Raw genomic sequence first — 27643 nt, 5'->3', positions numbered from 1 at the left:
GGCGCGGTTCCCGGAAACTCCTCGGTTTCCCTATGTCCGCCGCGTTTGCAAGAAACCGAAACCCAAGCCCCGCCCCTCCGGCGCGGCCCCACAGTACCCTCCGTAGGGGCTGGGGCCGGCGCGGGTGGGCCGATCCCGACCCGGCGGCCAGGTCGGCCCCTCCCCCACCTGCGGAGGCGGGCTGGCGGCGGCGGCCCAGGGGCTCAGCACACCCACGCCTCCCACGGGATAGCTTCGAGTCCAGCCCGAGTCGCTGGGGTGCAGCGGACTGCGGAGTGCCCCAGCGGGGGGACGCAACGCGACCTTCCCCTGAGGCAGTCTAGAGGTGGGCGCCATTTCTGTGCGCCTACTGTGTGCCCGCCACCCAGGGGGGCGAGAAGGAAGGGCAGGGGCATTTTCAAAGAGCTCTGTACCCCGAGTGTTGCTAGCTTCATCACTCAGAAGGGGGGGCGGTGGTAATCGCCACAGAACAGTTCAGCAGCTTGCCCGAGCTCACACAGCCTGGAGCTGCGGAGCTGGCTGAAAACGCTTAGCCCGCAGCGGGAGTCTGGGAGGCGGGTGGAGAAGGAAGTGCCCTGGGCTGCGGGCAGGTGAGCTGCCTGGCACGGGCAGGGCAGCCAGCTGGGGAGGGGGAGGGGCGGTCCCTGGCAGCTACCAGGGCGGCACGGCTGGGAGGCTTTGCTTTTCTCCGCCCTCCCTCCCTTTCCAGGAAGCCGGCCGCTTACCCGGACTCACCCCCAGCCGGGGCCGAGCAGGAATGTGGAAGTTCGCCTGAAAGGCTTGTGCCCCCCTCCCCTCCACACACAGACACACACACACACACACTCAAATCAGGTTGGGGCAGCGCGAGCGTGGGTCACCTGGGGGCGAGGGGCTCCAGATCAGGACTCGGGTTCCCCAGGGCGAAGTAGGGGTGCTGCTGCCCCCAGGAAAGCCTAGAATTCGGCCAGGGGCGCTCTAGGCGAACGACTGTGGGCGCAGGCGGTACTGCAGGACCCATTCGCCTGGGGGGCGGGGAGGATGCTGCTTCCATGCAGAGTCACTGTGGGACGTGGCCGCCAGGCCTGGCCCCTGAGCACCCTCCGCCCACGGCCCCGGGCCCCACGGGGCGGATGGAGAGCTGAGGCCTTTTTCCTCCCAACCCAGTGTTTATAAGAAATGAAACTGCACAGGGCATCAGCGGCAGCCCACACTGACACCCGCTCCCCCTCCGAGGTTCCGGAACAGTCCACAGCGCTGGAGCGATTCCTGGCCCACTCTTCCATCGCAGGACCCCCTAGCTGCAGCCAGCTGCAGCCTCCCACTCTGTATTTAGGATTTCTGTAAGAGTACAACGCTCATTCTGCTGTGTCATACAGCATTTTTGCCCGAGTTGTGAGAGGGGAGGGGCTAGTCTTGAGCCAAACCTGGAGCTGACCCAGAGCAGGAGTGCGATTCATATTTGTTGATGAATTAAGAAATGACTTTCTTTCTTCCAACTAGGCTCCTTTCAGGCCGGGTGATGACGGCTGGATTCTCCCAGCTTTTGGATGCTTTCTGATGATTTTATGCCTGACTTGTGCTCTGCACTTCACAGTTTAGGACTGCCTGCCTCCAGGTTTGCTGTGAAAATAGAGATGATGGCTGGAAGGGACTTTGAGCATCTCAGAAAGCCCTCCCTTCGGACCTGGAAGGCTAGAAGGCATGCTGTGGGTTCATCTGCTTTGGGGACCATGGCTTTCTCTCTGGGTAGCCTGCCCCATAAGGACCCAGGGCTCCCCTACTCTCAAAAACCTGGTGAAAGCCTGGCTGAATTCTGCACTTCAGAACTAACTGGAGTCCCACCTCCCCAGAGGGTGAACATTGTGTTCTGAGAGCCTAAGGGAGGGAGCTACAGACTGAACTGGTCGTCAGGGAAGAGGCTCCTATAGGGGTCGTCAGGGAAGAGGCTCCCTGCATCCCTATTGCAGAAATCACCTCAATGGAGGCTCTGCCAGCCTAGAAACCTCCAGGGCCGAATACAGAGAAAATGACCCTTATTAAGTAATGGTATAGACGGGAGGCATGCTGTGAGTGAGACCAGAGCTAACCCTCACCTAATTCCACCTGCAGGTGTGAGGAACCTACTCAGGTCGGTCTCTTGCAGAAAAATGCAGACTTTGTTCTTTAGAAGGTCACCACCCAGGTGATAGTACAGAAAAGGCAGCATGAAAGTTAAGCGACAGGGGTTTCTGAGGAAGGGAAGGAAGATTTGGCAGCTTTGGGGGTACTTCCTAGAGGACCAGGCATTTCCTCTGGGTCTTAAAATGGAGACTGACACTAAAGTGTGCCGGGTGGGGAGAGGAAACGGGAGAATGAGATTGGCCGGCGGCTGGGGAGAGGGGTATGACCAGAGGAAGGTAAGGATGAGGAGCAAATGGAAGGAGCAAGGACACGAAGGGAAAAACACTGTGTTCAGAGAACAGAAATGCAGTGAAAGGTTTATGCACTACTGTTAATACATGTCATTTTGCTCATGTTTTACCATTTAGGAAGTTTGATAGTCTGTCTAATTTCATCTTCATAATAATTAGGAAAGATGAGCAGACTATCTCTTTTTTACAGAGGCCCAGAGAAGGACGGTAACTTGCCTAGAGCCACACAGCAAGTGGCAAAAGCGCCCGAACCCAGGCTTTCAGACCCAAATCCTGTATTCTTTCCACTGCCCTCTAGTTCCTGCCAAGGGTAGGGGTGCTGGGGGAGATACAGTTGGAATAGGACCCCTGAGCAGGGCTAAGGAGTCTGGGGAAACTCAGAAGCTCCTGGTGGACCTGAATGTTTGGGGGAATCAACAGAGTTGATCATCCTAGTGCAGAGGCACCTAGGGGAGGCCTGAGGGTAGGCGTCAGGCAGTAACAGTCTGGTCCTGGTATGTGAAAACACGAGGATTCAGGGGAGGAAGACAAGGAGGACGAGGTGAGGCAAGAAGGGGAGGAGGATAGGAAAGATGTCACCTGGGAAGGAGCTGGAATTAGGATGAGAGAAAGCTGAGGGGGGCAGTGTAGAAAGGTGAGGCCAAGAGTTCTGCGTGTGTCTATGTGAATCTGTGTATAGGGTTGTAGTGGAGTGTCCAGAAGGCAACCAGAGCTACTTGTCCCCAGGGGATGACTGGAATGACAGAAGATGAGTATTTTGAGTCAGAGAGGACTAAAGCACTGGCCCTGAATTACTAAGAAAAACCTAGAGAAGCCTCTGTTTTGCTTAGCATCGTAGGGATGTGTGATACATTTTAGAATGAATTCAAGAGCTGTTACAACAAAACTTTGAGGTACTTAACCAGGGTATAGTTTTATTTCACTGATTTGTAGTGTACCACTCCCGATCATGATAAGCAGATTCTTACAGGCTCCAAGATAAAATAAGAATCCCTAGACTCAAAAGCAAAACAAAAAAACAAACAAACAAAAAAAGCCAACCAAACAAACAGCAAACACCCCTTCAAAGATGTAAATGACAATTTCATCAGTAAATTCTAACATTGGGGAATTTCTCCTAAGCAAAAAAATTATTGATATGGGCAAGATTTAGCTACACAGTGTTGTCTGTATTAGGAAAATATGGAAATAACCTAAATATCCTACGATTGGAAATTAATGGGTAAGTTTTTCTTTATCCTTATCAGAGAATAATATACACCATTACAAATTATATTGTAGAAGCACATTTCATGACATGGAAAGATGCACAGATACAGATGACTATCTGTGAATTAAAATAAAGTTCTGTTTTAAAGCACTTTTTACAGGCTCCTATTGCCTTTAAAGGGTCATTTTGGTCAATTTCTGAGACCACGTGAGATGCAAACTCCCTTTTCTGATCTCATTTTAAATTTTGCAGTGGCGATATCAGGTTCTCAGAGACAGGACAAGCATCCATTTGGTGCACAGAGAACAGGCTTCCCAACTCAGGAGCCACTTGCTTTCTGCTCGCTCAGAAGGCCTTGATTTCTGTAGTGGATCCCACTCCAGCTGCCATTTAAAGCATCCCAACCCTTCTCCCCCTTCCTGGGCTTCAGCACCTTCCATTTTTCTTAACAGCCAGCTAGGCTCCTTCCTCGCAGTTCCTCCTGTCTCTTGGCTGCTCTCAGCGACGGCATCCACCACTCTCTGGGAGAGAGCTCTGACCCATTCTTGTTGCTCTCTCGGGAACCAAGCTTCATGTTAGTCACAGCATCAGATTCTGGTGCACGAGAATTGGATTAACCCATCCATTTCCTCTGTGGGAGGGAGGCAGTAGAGTGACTGACAGGTGGAATGCTGCATCAATGTCTCTATTTATAGCCTGCACCATTGCAACTGGGTGCTGCTGCTGTGAAGGGAGAGCTGGGTGCGGGGAGCGACACGACCAGCCGGGCCTGGAGGAGCAATTTATTTCTGAGTCAGCAGCTTTGGGGAAGGTGAAGGAAGGAACCTGCTGGCCCAGAGTTCTGGATGGAGAATGAACACTCAGCCCAGTCTCTAGGAGTACAAGTGGGGCAAGGTCTACTTTAAAGCACGAGTTAAGTAGTTGCTCTTCCCAAGAGACTGAGTGAGACCTGGGTTCTTCAACTCTTTGGCCATATCCATGGCCTTGGCCATCCCTAAGCAACTTCCCCCACGCTGCCCAGAACCTCTCTGGGCCAAGCGCTGAGGACCCCAGGCAACACCGATGCTGCTACTAAGGAGCTCCCGCGCAAGGACCATGTGAGGCTGTGGAGGTGGCCTAAGGCAGGAGTGCTAGGAGGAACAAGGCTACCCAAGCCCTACCCCAACTCAGCAGTTGGGGCTTCTCTGAAATCCTCCCTTTCCCTAACGTCAGCTTGTATGGCAGTCCCAAGGATGTAGATCCACAAGAGGGAGAAGTGCTTCTTGGTCATTGTTAGGCTCGGGGCGGGCACCTCGAAAACCACGCAGATCTGCTGTCCCCAAGTGCGGCACGGTGCTTTACAGACATCATTTCTCTGTCGCCGTAAACCAGCAAGATGGGGCTTCTTGTTATTTTATAGTTGAGAAGACTGAGGCTCCCAGTCCCATGTCAGGTGCACCAACAGCGGCCAAACCGGGATTTCCTCTCCTCCGGCAGCCCCAGGCGGCACCCCAGGCAGAGTAAGCTTTCCCTTACTTCCCCAAGACACGTGAGTGCCCTGGAGGTGGGTCACCAACCAAGAAGGGGGTAGTATGAGGGCCCAGACCCTTCCTTCTCGGCACCCCATTAGCAGGCTTGCGGAAGCGGGCTAGTTTACGGGGATTCAGTCCCGGTATTGTCACTCTGACGAGGACGGCAGGTGCCCGGGTGACCTCCTCACCTGCGCTCAGAAGACAGACGTCTCCCATCCCCGGAGGGGAGGTGAGGAGATGGCCACAGGGTCGAGCAGGCTGGGAGAATGAGGAGTGAGGGGAGTAACTGCGGGCCGGGGGCGTTCGGCTTTTCAGGACGGCTTTCACCCGGGCTGGCTGGTGTGGGGGTGGAGTGGGAGCGGACGGGGCGGGCCCGCGGTCGCCCCAGGGCGGCGGCGCCGGGCCGGAGGGGGTGGGGAGGAGCAGCCGCCCTGTACTTCCCCTTCGCCGCTAGCTCTACAACAGCCTGATTTCCCCGAAATGATGGGGCGGCACCGGCCAATAGGCGCCCTCACGGCTCTTCAGGAGGCGGGGCCGGGCCTGGGTTGGGGGAATCCCGCTAAGTGTTTAGATTTCTCTCCGGCGCCGCTGCCCCGGCAGAGCGCGCCACTACTTCGTCGAGGCAGGACGTGCGCCCAAGCCGGGCTGTGCAGAGGCCAGCGGGAGCCGTGCCAAGCCAAGGCCAGCCTTGCCCAACGGCCCCTCGACCCAGGCATCCTCTGCCTTCCCGCCGCTCCCTCCCGGAATTGCGCTCCCAGCGCCGACGCAGCTGCTCCAGCAGTGCCGGGACCTTCGGGCGCCGCCGCTGGATCGCGCCCGCTGCGGAGGTGAGCCCGCCTTCGCCGCGGGGGGACCGGTGGCGTCGAACAAAGGCGCGCGGGGCACCAGGAAGTGGGGGCCGACAACCCCAGCGGGGAGAGTCGCGGGCGCGCGGCGTTGCCTGGGCCCCGGCGTTGCCTGGGCCCCGGCGCGGGCTCGGGAGGGCGCTGGAGGAGCGGCAAGCGGCAGCGCGGGGAGGGCGGGCCGCGCGGCGTGGACCGCCCACGAGCCGAGGTTGCCGGCGCCCGGCCGCTGTCGCAGATCTCTGTGCGCGCAGCCACCCGGGCCTCTGGGAGGCTGGGTAGGTTTGTCGCGCGCATCCGTGAGCGGTGCCGGGGACTCGAGTGTACGTCCGCGCGTGGGCGCACCGTGCTCCCCGCGCGGGCTTTCGGCGATCCCAGCTCGGCGCCCAGGCCTTAGGTTTCAGGCTGTAGGTGCAGGTGTTGGGGGCCTGGGGCTTGCTGCTCTGGATGGCTGGCGGACCTGCTGGGGCTACGGGAAGAGGCGCCACAGGTGTTCCTTCGGTTACTTCGCGGAGGAGGGGAGCCGGGCCGGGAGGGATGGATACCTTGTCTGGGAGCAGCGTAGAATAGATGGGGGGTGGGGTGACGGGTAGAGTGCTGGGTGACTGCTTGCCACTAGGGAAGGTGCACAGCTGGTGGTAGTGGCAGCAACTCAAGTAGGGGAATTTATTGGCATCAACCAAAAGAAGCCTCCCCCTTCCGAAAGGATTTGAATTTGGGGAGGAATGTTCTGGTAGTAAGATATCTGTGTATTTTATCTGTTTTTCCTGTACATAAATCCTGAAACTATCTCTTGCATGCCTGTCTCCTCCCAAGAGTGTTTAGAGGAGTGTGGGGGAAGGGACTTAAGTGTTTTTGCCCAAGATGCTGAAAATATTTGGAGGGCAGTTTTGTAACAATGAAAGCCCCTTCCCCCGTGATTGCAGTACTTGGTACCTGGTGGAAGGCAGAGGAAAGTAACAGAATGACCTTGGCGGGGGTGGGGGGGGGCGCTGAGGAGGTGGGGGTGGTGAGGAGTGGCTGGCAGGGTAGTGCCTAAGGGGCTGCTCTGCATACTCCCAACAGGAGACTCTGTGTTCTCTTTACAGCCAACATGCCCATCACTCGGATGCGCATGAGACCCTGGCTAGAGATGCAGATTAATTCCAACCAAATCCCAGGGCTGATCTGGATCAATAAAGTGAGTGTAACCTTTTGGGTTTTTCTGCCACTATTTTAACACATGCTCTTTGGGGGACCAAAGCTTCAGATGCAGCTCAAAAAGGGAAGTGATGGGGAGGAGGCAGATGTGTTTCCCAGTGGGTCCTGCATGCAGGGAGTATGCAAGGCCCAGATTTGGACCGCACTTGGCCAACTTCTGCCTTCCTTCCTTCTTCGGTATGGCCGGGGCACGCAGCTAAGGGCACTGACAGTTTCTAGCAGCAGGACTCTCCCAGTATCTGCAGAGCCAGAGTTCTGATCTCTTCTGAGGGAGACCCCTACAAACATACAGCATCCTACAGGGTTCCAGTCAGACAGGAGACAGAGAACTGAGCACTACTGGCAAGAAGAATGGCTGGTTCAGCAAGAGACCCAAGAATTAACCTCGCACCATTGGCCCAGGCCTGGGAAACCTCATGCTGGTGCACAAAGGGCAACACAGACCCTGCAGACTTAGTAGTAATAATAATATTCACAATGATAGCTCATGCTTACTGTATACTCCCAAGGAGCGAGTGTGACACTATGTTAAGTCCGTTACTTACGTTGTGTCATTGAATCCTCACAGTAGCCCTGTGAGGTAGATCCTGTTAATATCTCCATTTTCAGATAAGGAAACTGAGGCACTGAGAGGTAGACAATGAGATCATGCAGAAAGTGATAAAGCCAAGATCTGAACCTGAACAGACTCAAAAATCCATAGTGTTAACCACCAATAATGATAACAGTGAGACTTAGTCTTTATATTTGTCACTGTGATTTCTAGTTTCACAGAGTCACAGTGAGGGACCAGGAGGTATAGTGACAGTGCCAGTGTCACACAGGTAGTCAGCGTCCAAGTCTGGCTCAGGGCTTCCTCAGGTATGGCTAGGACCCCCTGTGTAGGAGCCAACGGTCCCAGGTGTCCTAAGCAGCCCCGTATAATGGATGGAGTTCTCACGTGCATGTTGGTGTGCTGAAAAGCCAGAGAGCATCCCAAGGTGCTCTGTATGGGTCCCAGCACATCTGTAACAGGCAGGGGGACATCTTTGCTGAGCTAATGTTGCCACAGCTCTTCAGAACTCAGAGCCCCTTCTGAGAGATCTGGAGTGAAAGAGTAGTCTGTTTAAGCCATTCTCAGGATGGGTCAACCCAAGCCAGATGTCAGGCTGAAAAGGGGAAGTCAGCCTTTTCCCAGACCTGGGGGCTGGGCAGACTCATGCAAAAAGCCTGTGGCCTCTGAGCTGACAGAGCCTTGTATATGTGTGTGTGTGCTGTTCAGGAGGAGATGATCTTCCAGATTCCATGGAAGCATGCTGCCAAGCATGGCTGGGACATCAACAAGGATGCCTGTCTGTTCCGAAGCTGGGCCATTCACACAGGTGTGTGCCCTGGTCTCCAGACCTGGAGGGGCCAGGGAAGAGATAAGGGGAATCGCTTCTGTTAACACAGAGGTTCTTCACTGAGGTCTTTGAATTCCCTGAGATTGTGTACAGAATTTGGGAATGATCGGGGGCAGAGTTATATTTCTGGGGAAAAGGGCCATCATTTCAGCAAGTTCTTAAAGGAACTTGTGAAATCAGTATCTTAGAAAGTATGATTTCAGGGAGTTTGTGGGTGGATGAAAGCTCCCCCTAGCAAAAGCACTTGTGAGCCTGGATACTGAAAGTACCCAGATCTTTCATTTTCTTGATATTCACCAAGGTCCTGGCCCAAGGCCCATCTGGTTAGCAGCCTCCTTTTATCCTTGACGGTTGGGGCTCTTGGTCCATCTCAGATCAGTCAGCACACCTATCACTAACTGTTCTTTGATGCCTGCTCTCTGTCCACTCCTGTGTTTGGAAATATCAGATAAACCCTAGTCCCTGCTTACTCTCTGGCTACTGACAGCCCAAGCAGAGAGACTGTTCATGGTCTTGCACCAATGCACAATGCAGCACTTTAGGACATACAGGCCCTCTAGTGCTTCTGGCTGGGCCCTTCAGAAAGGCTTGCTGGATGTGTTTGAGCCAAGCCTGGGCATTTGAGAAGCCCCGGGGCCTGCAAAGGGTCACCCAGGAATACTGGCGGTTTGGCCAGTGTGGGTCTCCGGCAGCATGAGAGCTCAGAGCTACTCTTGCCTTCCTCCTCCCAGGCCAGGGGGCAGCTGAGGATCCCCACCTATGGCCCTGACAGTCCTCTTCACTCTTCTGCCCACTAGGCCGATACAAAGCAGGGGAAAAGGAGCCAGATCCCAAGACATGGAAGGCCAACTTTCGCTGTGCCATGAACTCCCTGCCAGACATTGAGGAAGTGAAGGACCAGAGCAGGAACAAAGGCAGCTCAGCTGTGCGGGTGTACCGGATGCTTCCGCCCCTCACCAAGAACCAGAGGAAAGGTATCCAAGGGCTCTGGGTCCTTGGGAAGCTCTGAGGGAGGGAGGAAGAGGAAAGAAGGGCAGCTGTGGCTGGTGTGCCTGTACCAAGACTGACAGCCTATCTGCTTCACAGAGAGGAAGTCCAAGTCCAGCCGAGATGCTAAGAGCAAGGCTAAGAGGAAGGTGAGTGTGGTCCTGTGCTGCTAGTCTTTGGTCACCTGGGAGCCAGGGTGGGCAGGGGAAGAAGTGCCACAGCAAGCCTGGGCCTAAGCTCCTTTCTCCTGTTGCAGTCATGTGGTGACTCCAGTCCTGATACCTTCTCCGACGGACTCAGCAGCTCCACCCTGCCTGATGACCACAGCAGCTACACCGCCCAGGGCTACATAGGGCAGGATTTGGAGGTTGAGCGGGACCTTACTCCAGGTGAGCTAGGCCAGGTCTGGCAGGAGAGCACACAGGTCATGGGGATGGCTCCTTTTCTTGGGTCTAGGAGGCACTGTGCTTGAGGATGGTGGCCCGTCGGAGCGGGCTGCAGGGCCAGGGCTGCTGGGTGTCTTGCAAACTGAGAAAGCACACAGTTCTGACCGGTGGTTTCTGCTGTCCTTCAGCACTGTCCCCGGGTGCCGTTACTAGCACTCTCCCTGACTGGCGCATCCCAGTGGAAATTGTGCCCGATAGCACCAGTGACCTCTACAACTTCCAGGTGTCACCCATGCCCTCCACTTCTGAAGGTATGTGCTTTTGGGGGCTGCCTGCCTGCCTGTTTGGGTCCTGGGAAGGGTTTTCCGAGGGAGGGACGATGCTCAAACTCCGCCTGGAACTGACGGAGTTGACTGTGCAGTGCTGGAGAAAAGAGAGAAGGGGCCAGGGGATGCACTTTGGTCTGAGATTGCTAGTTTTCCTTGCAGCCCAGTCTCTGAGGGTGAGGAAGGAAGCAGGGGGGTGGGAAGAGGTGTGGCTTCAGGGTTCAGGAGGCTGAGTCATTAGGACAGTGTCCTGTCCTGGCATCTCTGTGACTGGCATATGTCTGCTGGGAGGCCAGTGTGCATGCACGCGTGCGAAGGGGCACGGCGCTGGTGGTGCTGGAGCCATAGGGCCGAGCCAACCTCTCTGCTCTTCCCCACCCACAGCCACAACGGATGAGGACGAAGAAGGGAAATTAACTGAGGACATCATGAAGGTAAAGCCCGTTCCTCCCCAGGCACTCTTTCGAAGTGGCTGCTGCTTAGGAGAGAGAAAACCACTCAGAGTTTACGAATCCAGAAGGCTTAGGCGATGACTCCAGTGACCTGGCTGCTTGTATAGTCCTACAAATGTCACACCATGGTGTCGTCCTTGACTGGTGGAAGAGACACCGTGGAAGGGAGGACAGGAGGGAGGCCTGCTCTCTGACAGGCTGTCCTGGAGCAAAGGCCCAGGGCCTCAAACAGCGCTGAGTCAGCTACCATCCGTGCCGGGTCCCTGGCCTGCGTCCTCTGCCCCAGCACGCCCCAGGCCTGCTGCCCTGCTGGTTAGGGAGTGCACATCAGCTTTTCATAATCAGCCTTTGGGATCTGTAATCTGATGGGTTTTTTTTCCCTTTTTTTTTTTTTTTTAGCAAATTATTCTCCAGGTTTTTTTTTTTTTCCTGCTTCAGTTTTAAAAGTTTTTGCAGTGGTTGTACTCAGGTTCTGTTTCATCAGCATAGAAAACTTGAGACCTAGCTGTAGCTCTTTATCTCTAGCTTTTCTAGACATCTTTTCTTGACTCATGGTGCTAACCATCGCATTAAGCCACATTCCCAGTTGGTATGTCCTCCCCCAGCTGAGGACTTGGAGATTCCCCAGTCTTGGAGATTCAGTGCAGGAGGGTAGATGCGGGAGTGGGAGTCCAGGGGAGACCCTCACTTCCTAGGCCCCCGTCCTAACCTCATTCTACGTCTGCATCCATCTGAGAATGTGCAAAGGGCCAAGGGTATCAGGCTGGCGGGGAAGTTTGGCTCACTGAAGGCAGGGCCAGAGGATGAGTCTGCAATGGTGGTAAGCTGATGGCTCCTTGCTCCTCTGTCCACAGCTTTTGGAGCAGACAGGGTGGCAGCCGACAAACGTGGATGGGAAGGGGTACCTGCTCAATGAACCCGGGGCTCAGCCCACCTCTCTCTACGGAGACTTCAGCTGCAAGGAGGAGCCAGAAGTTGACAGCCCTGGAGGTAAGTAGTCCCTGGAGCCATAGGATTTCTCTGACAAGGGAGAACCTTGCAGGGGGTGGGAAAGGACTGGGGGGACTGGGCCAGGGAGCAGCAGAGGCAACGCATCTTTCTTAAACGCTTCTTGGTACAGACAGCTTGCGAAGTGGCTGCTGCTCCCAAGTACACAGGTTTGCCTAAAGATGAGGGGGGCTTACTGCTGTGGGTAAACAGTGGATGCGGCTGTGTCTGTGGCCTGCTGGGATAGGGCTGGGGGGGGGCGGGGGAGGAGAGCACGCCTGCCTTCACCCCGCATCCTCATACAACCTTCTTCACATCCTCTAGGGTATATTGGACTGATATCTTCAGATCTGAAGAACATGGACACCAGCTGGCTGGACAGCCTGTTGCCCCCAGTCAGGCTGCCCTCCATCCAGGCCATTCCTTGTGCGCCATAGCCAGGCCCCGGCCCCCTTTTACTCCCCTAGGCCAGCAGGACCTGGCATCATGGTAGCTGTGATGCAAAGAAACAGGACTCCTGTGGGCTCCTTGACATGGCAGAGTATGACTCCATTGCTGAGCAGGGATGGGGCCTCCCTCCTTAGGACAGTGACCTCCTGGGGTCTGTCAGGCCAGGGTCTGGGCTCATCTGCGGGGTAAAGCTGGCCCTGCCTCCTGGGAAGATGGGGTTCTGAGGTGGACGTGTCAGGTGGAGGTCTCAGAGAGGAGTCAGCCTCCAGCTTTTCCCTCTAAGCCCAGCTGCCGAGAGAGGGTCTCGCTGTCACTGAGATGGCTCAAGGGAACGGACCAGTGACCTCAGAAATGCACAGCGCTGACCCCAGAGCTGGCTCTGCACTAAGAGACAATTGCACTAAGTGAATCCTGTTCCCAAAGAACCCCCCTCCCTTCCCAGCTGAGCCCTGGGGACTGTTCCAAAGCCAGGGAGATGTGAAGGAAAATGGGGCCCTGCAGGACAGTGCTCCCTCAGCCTCAGAGGAGCTCCGCCCTGCTCGGGCTGAGGGGCTTGGGAAAAAACATGGCACTTTTTCTGGTGGACCTTGCCACTGTTCTGATCAGAGGTGTACACTAACGTCTCCCCCAAGCTCTCAGCCTTCGCGGTTATTTATATCGTGCCTTGCCCTGCGCCCACCTGCCCCCTCAGGCAGGCCCCTGGCAGCCCTCAGCAGGCCCTGGGAGGGAAGTGTGAGCGTCTTGGTGTGATTTTTAAAATTGGAAATGCCATCTAACCACTAAGTCATGTGTGACCACATACACACATGTGTGTAAATATGTACATTTGTCTTTTTATAAAAAGTTAATTGTTTATAAAGGGTGTGGCCTTTTATTTGGAGATACTTCTGATAGAGACATTTTGATGGACTCATTCTGGGCATCCTGCCTGAACTTGACTGCGGGGTGAGCAGTGACATGCACCTATTGCAGAAGCCTTGCAATTATGTTCATGCAGATGACAGGAAGAGGGGACAATCCTAGCACAGAGACATGCTCATATAAATGCAGTCACTTGCCCTTGGCTTTATAGCCAGGCTATGAGTTGAACTGGCGCTCCAAGGCCTGAAGAGTGTTAGGTTTTGAGTTTTGAATGATGTGCCATAAACTCTATGTCCTGCTAAACTCAAATCCAGATGTACTCAGATGCTCCTTCAAAAAGTTAACACCTGGTACAGCACGTCATGGACAATCACCACAGACACCAGCCCAAAACTGGTTCCTGAGACCCATTGTGCTGGGCCTTAACCTGTCCGGTTTCTGATGGAGGTGTCCTCTCTGCACTGTCCACAATAGTAGGCAGTGGCAAAGTCACATGTGCCAGCTGAGCGCTTGAAATGTGGCCAGTGCAATGGAGGAACTGAATTTTTAATTAGTTAAAATGCAAATAGCCCCATGTGGTCACTGGCTACCATCCTGGATGGCACAGATAGATAATGGATTGGGGACAGATCTGAGAGGCAGAGGCTGGGGGGGGGGGGTGTGCTGGAGGACACCAGGGACGGACTTGGGGCTATTTACCTGCCAATTCAAGAGTATTTTGCAATTTTGATGGCCAGCAATAACAACACTTGTGCTGAATATGAGCCCTGCGGTGTTCGATACAACACGTCTATGCACAAATGTGTTAGGAGAACCTTGGATGACCTCACATAAAGCAGGTTTCCTTCCTCCGTTTCTCTTCAGGGTTCTGGCTGAGCTGAGGCACACAAAATCTCTGTGAAGGAGTATATTTGATCAAAAGGGTGTTTCTGAAAACCACAGGTTGGGAACCACTACCATATGGCAGTGCCCCCTTCAGATAAGGCCTAAGTCAAAGGAATGACTGAGGGTGAGATTTCTGGATATGGGCTTTTCTCATGTCTCCCCCACCCCCAGTCCCTGGCCCTGAGGCATAAATAATACCCAGCAGTAGGCAGGCTGGCCAAGGGAAATCAGCTGATAGCACTAGCATCATCTAGGGAGTGAGGTCATGGCAGTAAGGGGGTTACTCGGAGAAACTAAGCCCCGTGGACACTTCTCCCCAGTCTTAGTTCCAGAAACTGCTTGGACTTAGATCCCCTCCCTGGACCCAGCCCTCTGAAAGGAGTGTGGGCCCCTGGTGGAGAAGGAAAGGCTGAGTGAGAAAACGATGAAAAAACTAGGAAAATGGGCAAGGATCAGTCTGACATACTCTGCCAAGCTCAGGAAATTTTGTTGCCTGATCTTGGACACGCCCCGTGAGTAGCAGGTGGCCTCCTGCCAGGTGTGCCTTTTGCTTGTGGATGCCTGGAGAGGCCCCAATCTGAAGCCCTGCCCATTAGAAAATCCACCTGGATTTTTCAAGGGTGGCCTCACCTGGGCACAGAGGGATGGATGAGATGACCTTTTCCAGCTCCTCCAAGGCCCAGCCCTTATTGAGGAGAATTGGATTAAGGAGGCTAGCCTTCTGTCGCTTCTAAATGGGGGCTTGGCAAGGTCTTTAAGCGGGTGGCTTCTCTAGCTATGGATGTCTGGGTGTGGTGTGAAACCAGGTTCAGCAGACTGAGGAGGGAAGGGATGAAACCCAGAGCAAATGGCAGGGACTGCTTCTGACTTTTCCACTCTCCTCTTACCCTTCAACCTAATCCCTGACAGAGAGTACGCAGCAGGTACGCTGAAGTCCCACGTAGCTGTGGCAGTCTTGCAAGTTCTAATATGTGAAGTTAGCTCATCACTTAAAAGTTATCAAAATGGGAGAGGAATTCCATCCATTAGCTTCCAGTCTCCAAAGCCAAGGCAGAGTCCTGACCTCTTCTAGCTCTTTTTAACCCAGGAGTCCTGAACAGTTGGGACCAACTCCTTGAAATGTCTAGGGAGGAAATCCCAAACTCTACCCATTCCCCATCACAAGGGAGCTGGGCTGTGGGGGCCAGGCCTGGAAAAGCAGTGTGGGATAGAACCAAACCTCCCAAGCTGTCCCATTATACCCTGCCATGGACCTCGGCCCAGGCCTGACGGGGAGACAGTAACTGTGATGGCAGCTGCCGAGCAGAGCAACATCAGTATAATGGGAGCCAAAGTTGGGCATAATAGTTGAAGGTCATTCTTGGGGACTGCCAATGCTTTTGTGGCTCATTCCCAAGAGTTTCAGTCTAAGCACTAATGGTGGGAACTCTTGGCTAAGGAAGCTAGGAGGTCAATGAAAGATCTGTTTTGTTGGAATTGTGATAACATAATCATTGAGGAACACCTTCCATTGGGGTAAAGTGGCAAATTGCACCTTGGTCACACCAGCTAGAACTCCTGCTAAATCTATGGACATCGGGGGCCTTTCTGGTTAGCCTTAGGCGTTTTGTTGCCTTACTCCAAAGGTGCCACTTTAATTGGGCTGGTTTATTCATTTAGCTCACTTGACAACAGGAAGAAAGAGAGACGCCAATACGTTAGCTGCCTATAGAGATGGTCATGGCGGCAGAAAATCTTCAGGGAAGACAGATGCAAACCATCCCTTCTTGACATATCAGTCTTCAACATCTGTCAGTGGGCTGTGTGCAAGATAAGAGCTTCCTCAGATCTCTGGAAGTTTTAGGCAGGGACTGCCAAAGACAAGAAAATGTCCTGGGCCTGGTTAGAGGTGGAGTCCTTTCCTCTGGGAGTGAATCCCACTGGTTGCTGGGGTTGGGTCATGCCCAGGCTGCCATTCTCTGGGACCACTTGGTCTTCTTTCACACTATTTGCACAGATTCCAAAGTTGTCATGTTCACAGGGTACAGATTTCCTCAGCAGCCCTGTGGAAACACCCAGGGGGCCTTTGTCTCTGTCAGATGTAATGCCCTCGCTTAACTTGGGCACAATTAATCCTCCATGGTGAGGATGCATGAAATTCATCAGACCCCTGCACTGACCTCTCCCCACTTGTGCCAGTAGTCACAAGGGCAGGAGAATGGAGAGTTGGTGCACTCCCTTTTCCAGGATTAAACCAGTGGGCAGAGTGACATTTGTCTTTGCCAGTCAGGGTTCTCTAGTGAGGCCAAGTCTAAGGCAGTCCGAGGGCATAGCTGGCTGGCCACGTGGCTTTCCTAGCTCCAGGCAGCTCCCAAGAAACCCACTTCTGCTGAATTTCTGGGGGTAGGGAACTGTAGAAGCAGCCCCCACTTTGTAGACTCAGTGGGGAGTCAGGCCTAGGAAGTCATGCTAACAGTTTCATTTCAGTTGGGGAGATACTAGAGGTAATGAGGCAAGGACACAGGGATTGAGCGCAAGAGGAGAGACGGACATCCAGCCCGCCATCCCTCCTCAGGTTCCACAAGCTCACAAACGGAAGGAACTGGGAAGGACCTTAAAGTCTGGCTAGGTAATGACACAAGGTCTCGGGTGCTCACTCTGCAGCAGCTGCTGTGCCACCCTCCTCCCCACGCACTGCCACACTGGCGCCCACCACAGCACCTTGCAGACCAGGTGAGCAAAGCTCAGTTGGTACAGGGCGCTTGCCCCTGATAACTCAGCTAAAAAGTATGGAGCCTGGGGGCGCCAGGGTGGCACAGCGGTTAAGCGTCTGCCTTCGGCTCAGGGCGTGATCCCGGCGTTATGGGATCGAGCCCCACATCGGGCTCCTCTGCTATGAGCCTGCTTCTTCCTCTCCCACTCCCCCTGCTTGTGTTCCCTCTCTCGCTGGCTGTCTCTATCCTGTTGAATAAATAAATAAAATCTTAAAAAAAAAAAAAAGTATGGAGCCTGGATTCCAACCCACCCCTGTCTGTGCCCAGAACCCAGATGGGTTCCACAACATCAGGCTGTAGGCAGAGGAGGAAACTGAGGCCTGGGAAGGAAGTTTGTGAGAGCCCACCTGGGGCAGGGCACTAGCACGTCATGCCCAGAGAGCATCTGGGGACCCGGAGGGAAGGCAACAAAAGTTGTATCCACTCTGGACACCATGGGACTTGGCCCCTGCCTTCAGCTCCCCTGCTCCCCCTCTTCCTAGGCAACATGGCTCTGCTGCTACAGGCCCCTGGGCCCCAGTGGGGTGGGGTTTGGCCTGGTCCTCAAGGGAGGGATGCCTCACCTATGCCCTGGAGGCCACCTGCGGTTTCAAGGGGTGGGGCCCCAGGGGGATGGGACACAGATGGCCGGTAACTTGGCCTCAGGGCAGGCGGCAGCTTGGCCACCCCAGCATGTTTGTGAACCTGCTTCCAACTGCAGGGGACTCTGGCCTGCTAGGCCTTATCTCAGCTCTAGGGATCAAAGAGGTTTCGGCTATGCTTCTGTGCAACCAAGGCAATGAAAACTCTCCTGCTCTCCTGCCCTAAACCAGACCCTCTGCTAGGTCCTGGGGGACTCAGAAATCTGAACCCTGGGTGAGTCTATCAGCCAGGACCGCTCACAGGCACATCCTCGCTTCCAGCCATGAGACCGGAGTCACCCTAGGGCTGCCCTGAGTCTAACCTGGCTTCTCGGTCCCTGACAAAATCCAGCACCCTGGCAACTGGCTGGTTGCCACCCTACATCAGGGGGGCTCTCAGACTCACTTACAGGCTTCCTTCAGGTGAAGCCCTCCCCCGCCCTCCAGACCCCAGCCTAGATGATGGGGTCCTCACTTCTATTTCTGGACAAATGCCATGGCCTGGCCTGGGTCTCCTTCTCTGTTTCTGTCCTACCACTTCTCACTCACACCGTCAATCCTGAATCTGCCCTGAATTAGGTCAGGCACAGTGAGTTCTTCACAGCAATTACAAATACTCAGCCACATCTTTGCTAAGAGAGGTGAGGGATATGCCTGGGATCTCAGTTCAAGAGCAGCATAAGTGGCCAAGGCCATAGGAGTCCCGGGGTGTGGGTGGTGGCCATTCTGTGCCAGGCTTTTCTGAGAAAGCTGACTTCATGGAATGAGGGAATTGTATGGATACAGAGTTGGGGGTTGAGGATCAGGTGCAGAGAGGGAGGGAGTCATTAGGCCGGAATAGCTATCGCTTTCCTAAAACTAAGAACAAGTTGAGAAGTCGCATCACTTTAGCCACAGCAGGGTGATGATGGACTTCGGTGGGCGCTGTTGACCTTGCCTGCGGGAGGTGAAGGATAACTGCCTCTGATGAGGACCCAGAGCTCCCTTCCAAATGCTCCTTCTGGGCTTTCCAGGATGGGGAGGAGAGCAGAATGTGAAGATGCTGAGAGCCGCGGTGAGGGCCGTGCTTCTGGGTATAGAGCCTGGCACTCCCGAATACATAGGGGGCAGGGTATGGCAGAGAGGAGGGCCTGAGGGGGTGTCCAACTTTCCAAGGCTGGTGGCCATTCATCACCACCCTGCTGTCATGAACCAGAGTTCTCAGCTCAGGAGACCATCTGCCCCTATTGGGGGTGGGGGCTGCCTCAGGTCACTCAGTAGGACCCCATTTTTGATCTCTGGCCATCCTAAGACACTTACAAGATGATCCGGGGGCCTACCCTTATCTGATGGCCCCCAGGAGCACAGCCTCACCATCCAGTGCCTGTCCCCTTCCTGTCTGCCACTCCCCTTGTGGTCTGTGGGGAACCCAATCTCTCCGACCAGACTGGAAGCCCCCCAGGAGCACACAGCTCATGTTCTCTGTAGTCCCATGGGGCTGAGGCAGGGCTGGCCCCGGAGAGCGTCTCCTGTAAAACTCTGGGTCAGCATCTGCTTCCCTGTTCTGTCCAGCGCCCACCTGGCTTCTCTGAGCCCTCCCCTGGGGGAAAAGCCAGGCTGGACTCTGGAGTGCAGGGGAGTAGGCTGAGAGGCAGTGAGGACAGAGCGGTACCTAGCTCTACCCCGGCAGTAGAGCCTTGGACCGTGACCAGCCAGCAGCCAGGGCCACAGGCTGCAGTGCAAGGGCCACTGTGTCCCACCATGAGAAGCACATCCCGTCCACGTCCCTCAGCAGGATGGCTGGAGATGTGAAGGCAGAGTCATTCGTTACTTTCTTTTATTAACAATGTACACGAGTAAAACGTTTAATTGTACAGAATAAGAAACACAGGTGAGTGACAAGGCACATTCCTGAAAGCCGCCTGCAATACCCCACCCAGGTAATCAGGCTATTACAGTTTGAGAGACTCGGGTGCAAACACAATTTCTCACGCCCCCATGCAGTTATCTAGAAGCTCTGTCCTAAGCTCTGTCCCATGCAGACACAGGCATGGTCTCCATGTGTGTGACACGTCCGCTGGCAACGCTGCAAGCAGGAGTCTAGACTCCCTAGCACTGGCCTGGGGCCCTTCCTCAGCCCACAGGTCTCTTCGCGCCCACATATTGTGCAGAGCTTGGCATCTAAGAGTCCAAAGAGCCGGCTGTCCAGGCTGCAGAGGTAATCTAGAGTAGATTAGGAGGTACAAAGGGCCTTGGACGTAGGGTAACCAACAGTCCCAGTTTGCTCAGGACCAAGGTGAGGGATTTTCAGTGCTACCACTGAGAAAGTCCTGGGTAAACTGGGGCAAGGTAGTCACCGTACTTAGACAGCCAAAGGCCTTGTCCGGCCCTTCTCTCCTTGCACTGCCCACCGGCCATCCTGCTGGGTCTCAGAACCTCCAGGCGCTCACCAAGCAGCTATGGGACAGAGGCTCCCTCTGCCCACCACCCTCCACAAGTGTTCCAGCCTGAGGCCCAGGGAAGGAGAGCAGAAGGGGAATGAGTAAGGGCAGACGGGCATCATCCCCTGAGGGAAGGTGGCCAGGTGAACTCTGGCTGTCCAGAGCAGCCCGGTGCAGAAGTGGAGGAGCTCCGATACTTGGCCAGCTACCCCTCCTGCCTGAGAGCTGCCCTTAGACCTCAGGGTCTGAGTCCTCACAGGCTAGGCTCTGGCCCTAGTTCTTGGAAAGTGCAGGGTCTCCGGGTGGGAAGTGCTCAGCCCCCTGGGGCTTTTCATAACCCTGCTGCACCCAGCCTCATATCCCCCTCCTCTGTGTCTAAACCTCCTGGTATTGCCTGCCCAAATTCTCTCTACCTAAGACTGGGAGCAGAGGAGGAGAGAAGAGGAGTCCAGGACAAGTTGAGCTGAGTGAGAAGCAGACAGGTGGGAGGGGACCTGGGCAGAAAGGACCTCTCTGACACAGGTGGGCACATCCTGATTGTGGTCTGTGGCCTGTCTATGCCTAAAGATGAGCCTTTGGAGACTCAGAGGAGAAGGAAAATAACGGTCCACAGTGGAATAAACATGTCCACATCCTAATGCATGTCCTCTGTGAATATGTTATCTTAACGGCAACAGGGAATTAAGGTTGCAGATAGAAATAAGTTTGCTTATCAGCTTCTGGATTATTTGGATGAATCCAATGTAGTCACTTGAGGGTCCTTAAGTGGGGAAGAAGGAAGAAGGAGTGGTAGAACCAGAGAGGTGGCATTATGTGAAAGACTGGACCAGCCACTGCTGGCTTTGAAGATGGAGGAAGGGGCCGCAAGCAAAGGAATGCAGGTGGCCTCTGGAAGTTGGAAAGGGCAAGGAAACAGATTCTCTACTAGAGCCTAGGTAAAGGCATGGAGCCCTGCTGACACGTGAGTTTAGTCCAGTAAGACCAGTTTTGGACTTCTGACCTACAGAACTGTAATTTGTGTTGGTTTAAGCCACTTAGTTTATGGTAATTTGTGATGGCAGCAATATGGGAAACCAGCTGAGGGAGGCAGCCGCCCCAAGTCCCTTGGTTAGGTTCAGTCTCACAGAGCCCCTGAGTCTCCCTGAGGAAGACCCTATTCCGTTCTGGGAGTCACTGAGACTCCAGAGCACTGGCAGAGAACGGGCCTCCATGGCCTGGGTGGGTCAAGCAGGATGCCCAAAGAATAGGGGCTCTGCTGGACATGTCTACAGGAAACAGCTGCCTCCTTGAACCCACTCCCCTAAGCTCCAACGGTGCTGGCTCTGAGCTGTCCTAAAGGAGCTGCCCTGAGGTCAGGACACCTGGCACCTGAGCCTTTAGGGCTTGGCCTAAGACTCCCAGGGTGGGGTTCTGTCCTCTCCACACACCCATCATACTTACAGCACTCTCAGCCTTTGGTTTCATTAAGGGAATCTGATTTAGGTAGAAAAAGCTAGGATTCGAAGGAAAAAAGTTTCGAGGAAAAATCACTAACTTGGATGTCAGCCAGATCTACATCAAGTCCCCGCTCTGCCATTTACTAGCTGTGTGGCCTCAAATGAGACCTCCTGCAGCCTCAGTTTCTTCATCTATACAATGGGTATAACAGCTTTTGTCCTACCTGCCTCACAGGAGGAGGTAACACAAGAGAAAACACGCTGCACAGATAGAGACACTGTTTTTATTAATAAACAATAGCGATAAACCACATGTGTCTTTGGATGGAGTGGGTAATCACACATCCTGTGTTGGGGACGGAAGGGTGAGGGCACACTCATCAACTCTGCTTTGCCCACAGGGAGGAGGCTGCATGGGGCCTGGCCTGGAGAAAGGAGAAACACTTGTCTCTGTCCGAGCCCCTGCCTTGGAGCTCCTGGCAGACATGAGACACAGCCACTCTGTAGCTGGCAGGGTGTCCTCCCAACCACCACAGACGAGGGCTTTGTGCCTTTTTTCCCCCCAAAGGAAAAAAATTTTCTACAGTTTCTTTTACATTGAAAACAGTCCTTCCTTCTCATAAAAACACTCACATTTTTATAGGGGAAAAGTAGAACATGAAATTATATACACTACAATTCTGATCTAATGCATTTACAATGTATAATTTTATGAGGACTACCTACTGGAAGGAACGGGTCAGGATACTGATGTGATTATGTTTGGGTGGTGGGATTATAGGTGACTGTATATGATTACTTTCGTAGTCAGAAAAATGCTTGCATACATGTATATATCAAAAATGCCAGGGACTTCCTTTTATGGGGCCACAAAGCAGGGTTGAACCAGGTTCTGCACAGGTGGGAGTCCTGACCTGGATCCCTGCCGTGGGACCTTGGAGACTCCCGACTTGCCCTGCCAGGCCCCCACGGGCCTGGTGAGACAAGAGGCTGGACAAGATGCTCTGGACGGTCCTTTGCAGCCCAATAATGAAGAGACATCACCTTCCTCTCACGCACCCCTGCTTCCTGCCCAGCCTCCAGGGGCTCCTCTGTGCCTAGAGAATTCTTTACTCAGGCCTTGAGGTAGAAACGACCTCCCTCAGCAGTCTGCTTCTCCCAGGCTCACCCTGGGAGTCCCTGCCTCCTGGCATGTGCCTGCCTCGCAGGCTGCACTTCTCAGAGCCCTGCCCTTCCTTGAAGAACAAAGCCTGGCGGACCCTATGCAGCCTGCTGGCCCGCAGTGACCCCTGCTTCCCTGATTCATGCATAACAACAGCTCCTGTTCGTTGGCTGTTAATTTCAGACTACACAGCCGCAGTGCTCTCATTCAATCCCAGGCCACCAGCCACGGCAGAGACAAAACGGGAACAGCACCCCCTGGAGCTGTGCAGTGTGGGGACCCTATCTGATCCTCCCTGGCCTCTGAGGGGTGTATTGTTACCCCCAGTTCAAAGATAATATAACTGAAGCTCAGAGAGGCCAAGCGAACTCACCCATGGTCACATGGTCCTGCACGGCGGAGCTAGGACTCAACCTCTAGTCGGTTCACTTCAAGATCACTGCTCCTCCCCTCCCCCCGGTGTCCTCCTCAACAGCTCCCACATTCCGGCACTGGGGGTACATGCTTGGTACATGCTCAATAAATGACACTGAATCCACGACTATTTATTCAAGAAATAAATAATACAAGCTACTATCTACGGAGTGCCTACCACACGCCAGCTCTCAGGGAGCCTCCAGATGAGCTGAGGGAAAATACAACAGTGGTGACAAGGGCCATACAGCATGGGGTACGAGCTCACAAAAGTGTCTGTGTAAAGGCCTTGAGAACACCAAAGAAAGAAGGGTGACGAGCAGCAACCCCAAACCTTTCTACTGTGTCAGAGGCCATAGCATCCCAGCTTGACCACAGCGACAGTCAAAGCTCACAAACCCTAATTTTCCGTTTGCATCCCTGTTCAGACGACCTCTGGGACTCTCTGCCTCTCCCGGCTGGACAACTAGAATGCTGAGGGCTGGAAGACAAACACTTGTAGAAACTGGTGATATGTAGCTTTGAAAGAAAGAGGAGGTCGTCTGTAACACCGGATGAACTCACAGCCAGTGGGCATCAGCCCTGAGCACCCCCTGAGGAAGGCTGCCCTCTCTGGCTGGGCGGTCTGCGGACCGGTCAGAGAAGCAGGGAGCCTGCCGGCCGCCCTTTCTGAGACCCAATGAGGCCTTACTTTCCACAGCATATACTCTACACACTTGCTCACACAACAAACATGGACTGACTGCATCGTCCCTGGCCTATTCCAGTCTAGAAAAATAAGGATGAATAAATCAGGTGACAACCTTAGGAAATGCCAACCCCCTAAGGCGACAAAGTCAGGAACCACTGGTTGACCTTCCCCAGCGGCAGTGACATGTCAAAGGATGTCCTCCAATCCTACACTGCATACCAGTCTTTATCTTCCACCCCTGACAAAGCCCCTCAGTCTGCAGCAAGAGTTACAATTCAGCAACCAGTGTGGCACTCCCGAGGAGCTGATCCGAGCGAGGCTCGCGCGGTGTGGCCTCCACTCACTGCCCTGTCCCCTCACTGCATTGTTCGGGGCTGGAACTGACATACATATACCTTTATTTCTCACTGAGAAACAATAATTACGCAGAAAAATGCACAGCACGTAAGTTCAGTGTTTTTAATATGTTCAGTTTAATAAAATATAAAAATATAATGACCGCCACCAGGTCAAGGGAAGAAACAATGCCAACCCCCTCCCAGACTGCTGTGGGCCCTTCCTCATCATGACCCCCACCCTCCCCTGTGGTCATGTCTAAATTCACTTTTGTGACAGTAATATCTGTGCTTTTTATAGTTTTACCTCTTCTGCATGTATCCTTCAACAATATAGTCCAGCTTTGCCAGTGGTTAAACTTTTCCTGAAAGGAATGACTCTGTAACGTGTTCTTTTGTGTGTTTTACTCAATATTATGCTGATGAGAGTTATTCATTATTACAGTATTATCTAATAATATAGCTATTGCAAGTCACTGTAGTTCATTCATTTTCTCTGCAGGAATGTTGCTCAATTTCTGTGTATTCTCAAATGCTGATGGACATTTGGACCCTTCCTGGTGTTGTGCAGACATTCTCATGCACATGGTGGGTAAGAGTTTGGTCAGAGCGGATTCTGAGGAGTAGAGCTGCTGGGTTACAGGGTGTGTGTATCTTCTTCTTTACTCGATCACCAGATGTACTTTTTAATTCTGAAAACGTTTCTCAGGGAAATAGTGCTGTCACACCCCAGCATTGTCTGGGGTAGAGGAAATGAGGTATGCCTGCCCTTGCAGCTTGATCAGCCCACCTTCCGTCCTCAGAATCTCGTCCCCTCCAGCCCAGCCAGGCATCCTGTGCCCTCCGCTACCCACAGGTCGGGGCCCCTTGGCAGCAGGCTCCGCTCCGGCCTCCCTACCTCAGTGATGCAGTTGTGGGGGTGGGAGGAGGCTGAGAATGAGGAAGTGGAAACCAAATACGAGGGCCACAGAGAAGTCCGGTTCACAAACCTCAGTGTTTCAGCAGCACAGCCCGTGGGAGAGGAACATGCAAGCTGCCTGTGTAGCAGCCCTCGCAGGCGCCAAGCCCACGGGTGCCAAGGTGAACTGCCTAACAAAGTGCACTTTGCCTTAGATTCCTGCACGTCGGTCACTCCACGCAGCCTTCACTGTGCACCAACACTGTGAGGTACCCGTCCCCGTCCCCACATCACAGATGAAGGCACTGAGACACAGAGGCATTGAGTGACGGGCAATACAGTACAGCGGTTCACAGTGTGGGATCTGGGTCTGTGTAAATTGGGTTTAACTCGTGGCTTCCCTACTTACTGATGCAGTCTGGGGCCAGTGAGCTGGCTTCCTTTGGTCTTAGTTTCCCCATCTGTAGTACGGGGCTAACTAACTCACTGGGTTACTGAGTTAAGAGATGATGTGAAGAAGGAGCTAAGCAGAGTGCTGGTACAAAGGAGGCGTGAGAAGGACTGTGGGACGGGACCTGTGGAGTTCCCAAGACTGATAGCCGGCACATGAAGTGGGGAGGGACGGGAAGGGAACGGCTCCTCCTGGCCAGCGGGGACCAGGCCACCAAGCTGCGGGAGCTGATCCAGGGCTGTGTGCGAACGGCCTGTGGAGTGCTGGCGGCGTGGACTCTGAAACACAGGCACCCAGGCACCTTTGCCCAGAGCTTTCCACCTACGTGTGGCTGCTTCAAAGGGCACTGACTTCTGACAGGGAGCAGCTGGATGAACATGTGGAAGCTTGGGTCCAGCTTCGGTGCTGGCCACTGCGAGGCTGCACTGGCAGGCGGAGGCTGTGGCAGCCAATGGGCAGCAAAGCCTGTTGCTAAGGTCACTGGTGAACCTTATTTGGCGACATGGGGCTGACCCTGCCTTCACCTCTTAGAACCCTGGGAAACGCCAACCACAGATGTGAAATGAACGTCTCCAAACCACAACTGCATTTCCTTTGAGAAAAGATTCCGCTCTCCTCTCCAGCCTGCCTGTCACGGGTTGGACGCCTCTTGTACAATCGCTTGCAAGCTCGAGAGAGAAGCGTCTGCTACAAACCCATGCTGGGCAGAGAGAGGGCAGGGGCTACGGCCCCAGGGGCCCCAGGACCCACCCAGAACCTCGAAGTTCTCTGTTTTCACCCCAGCGGCTGCCGACCCCCGCCCAGGCCTCCCTGCACACACCCTGAAGAGTTCCTGGCCCCACTTCCTGCAGCTTTGGGAAGCGGCTGGTATGAGGAAGACCCGGGGCACGCAGGGAGGAAGTGGGCCTGCCCGGGCCCTCACCATCTGCACCGGCCACACTGCTTTGGCGCAGCCTACAGTTCAAACGGTTGGCGGTTTCTGTTTTTCACCTCCCTTTTGTGCATCTCTAGTCTAACATTAAATAAGGGAAACTGTTGCCCCACCCCCAGACAAATGTGGGAGAGGAGCTGTGCCTTCAGTATTTCCAAAACAATACTCTTTCCCCCTATTTGTACAGCACCTTTGAGTCTAGAGGACCCATGCTCACATATGTCATCTTGTTGGATCCTCATAAGACTGGCTAAGGTAATAATAGTGATGACTGAGCCCACCACGTGTCAGGATCATGTCGTGACTCATAGGATCCACTCCCCTTGCTTCCACTTTACAGGAGAGAAAAAAAAAAAAAAAAAAAGGCAAAGGGGGATTCGGTAATTGGCTCAAGGTCACATAGCTTGTGAAAGAAAGGGCTGGGATTTTATCCCAGAGCGCTCAATTCCAAAGTCTACCCTACTATCTTCTGTTATATTGCTTTTCAAAGCACACGTGCAAGAACAGATCCCACTTACAGGTGAGAAAGTGAGGCCGAGAGGGCTGAAAGGGCGTGCGGCCTGAAGTCAGAGCTGCTGCCCCTGTCCACGTCTACTCCCCGAGGGCTGTCCACCGGCATCCTGCATCTGCCCCCACTCCCACCTCCTAACGCTCAGGCTAAAAGTGGCCTTTCTTTTTTGGGTAGCCGAGGGAGCCAAGTGTCCCGGCCTCTCTGGAAGAGGCTACGCAAGTCCACCTGCCAGGCCCTTTGGAGGAGGTGCCGCAGGAGATGGCCCTGCCCGCGGTGCGCAGACACCTCCCGCACACATCAGGACTGTCAACGCGTTCCACGGACTGGGGTCTGGGGACCATGGGCAGCAGAGCTGGGACATCTGCTCATAGCATCCACAGCTGATGGCACTCTGACGGGCTGGGGTGGAGTCTGGACCCTGAGGAATGCCGGTGCGGACCCTTCCCTGGAGCCCTGTCCATTCCTAGGCTTCTTCAGGCTGCCCCCATGCATGGAACACACCTCTGTGTGCACCTCCCATGTGTCAGGCACTGTCCCAGGCACCGAGGACACAACAGTGAGTGATACAGACCACATTCCAGGCCCGGCAGAGTTTAGTTCCGGTAAGGGAGACAGACTTTGGGCAAACAGTCGCAAAGACAGCTGAACAGTACGGGCTCTAGGAGAGGGCACAACTTCGGGGTCTTTTTCTTGTTTTTTTTTTTTTTTTTTAAAGATTTTATTTATTTATTTGAGAGAGAGAGACAAAGATAGTGACAGAGAGCACAAGCGGGGGCGGGGGGAGCTGGAGATGGAGAAGCAGGCTCCTCGCTGAGCAGGGAGCCCGACGTGGTTCTTGATCCCAGGACTCTGGGATCATGACCCAAGCGGAAGGCAGACGCTTCACCGACTAAGCCACCCAGGGGCCCCAGGGTCTTAATAGAGGAAGGAGTGTGTGGGACTGGGGATTAGGGCAGCCATCCCCTGAGGTGAGGGATGTGGAGGAACGGGGATGGTGTGGAGTGATTCTTGGCTCCCATCCCACAGCCCTCCTCTCCCGCAGTCGGTCCCTTGAGGAAACCTGCTGCTGTGAAAGCCACTCAGGGGTCATCGAAGTTGCCCCTGGCCAGTGTCTTTGCGGGGCAGCTACTTCTAGTGTTGGGGATGATG

General features: G+C 54.1%; 2 protein-coding genes across 8 annotated transcripts in view; one reads left to right on the top strand and one right to left on the bottom strand.

Moving 5' to 3' along the window:
- RAD50 (RAD50 double strand break repair protein) overlaps positions 1 to 27643 on the bottom strand; it is a 212700-nt gene that overhangs the window by 127785 nt on the left and 57272 nt on the right. The window lies entirely within an intron of this gene.
- IRF1 (interferon regulatory factor 1) lies at positions 5715 to 12985 on the top strand. 3 transcript variants are annotated; one of them, XM_026507947.4, is made up of 10 exons: positions 5715 to 5941; positions 7045 to 7136; positions 8418 to 8517; positions 9336 to 9512; positions 9625 to 9674; positions 9782 to 9914; positions 10100 to 10222; positions 10622 to 10671; positions 11544 to 11679; positions 12001 to 12985. In XM_026507947.4, exons 2-10 carry the CDS (start codon positions 7050 to 7052, stop codon positions 12111 to 12113), a joined length of 969 nt encoding a protein of 322 aa, XP_026363732.1. In that variant the 5' UTR covers positions 5715 to 5941; positions 7045 to 7049; the 3' UTR covers positions 12114 to 12985. The 3 variants fall into 3 exon arrangements, with proteins under 3 accessions (XP_026363732.1, XP_044243329.1, XP_044243328.1); XM_044387394.3 differs by lacking the exon at positions 5715 to 5941 and adding an exon at positions 6140 to 6234; XM_044387393.3 differs by lacking the exon at positions 5715 to 5941 and adding an exon at positions 6193 to 6446.

Source organism: Ursus arctos, unplaced genomic scaffold (assembly GCF_023065955.2).
Source record: "Ursus arctos isolate Adak ecotype North America unplaced genomic scaffold, UrsArc2.0 scaffold_5, whole genome shotgun sequence".
In the NCBI taxonomy this organism is placed as follows: Eukaryota; Metazoa; Chordata; class Mammalia; order Carnivora; family Ursidae; genus Ursus; species Ursus arctos.
This window is presented reverse-complemented; position numbering and strand designations above follow the sequence as displayed.

Bases quoted from the DNA above. Each gene is read 5' to 3' on its own strand.
- IRF1 (XM_044387393.3), top strand. From the start codon at position 6,404: ATGGCTGGCGGACCTGCTGGGGCTACGGGAAGAGGCGCCACAG. The intron at 6,447-7,044 runs GTGTTCCTTCGG...TTCTCTTTACAG, and splicing joins TACGGGAAGAGGCGCCACAG to CCAACATGCCCATCACTCGG. The intron at 7,137-8,417 runs GTGAGTGTAACC...TGTGCTGTTCAG, and splicing joins GGCTGATCTGGATCAATAAA to GAGGAGATGATCTTCCAGAT.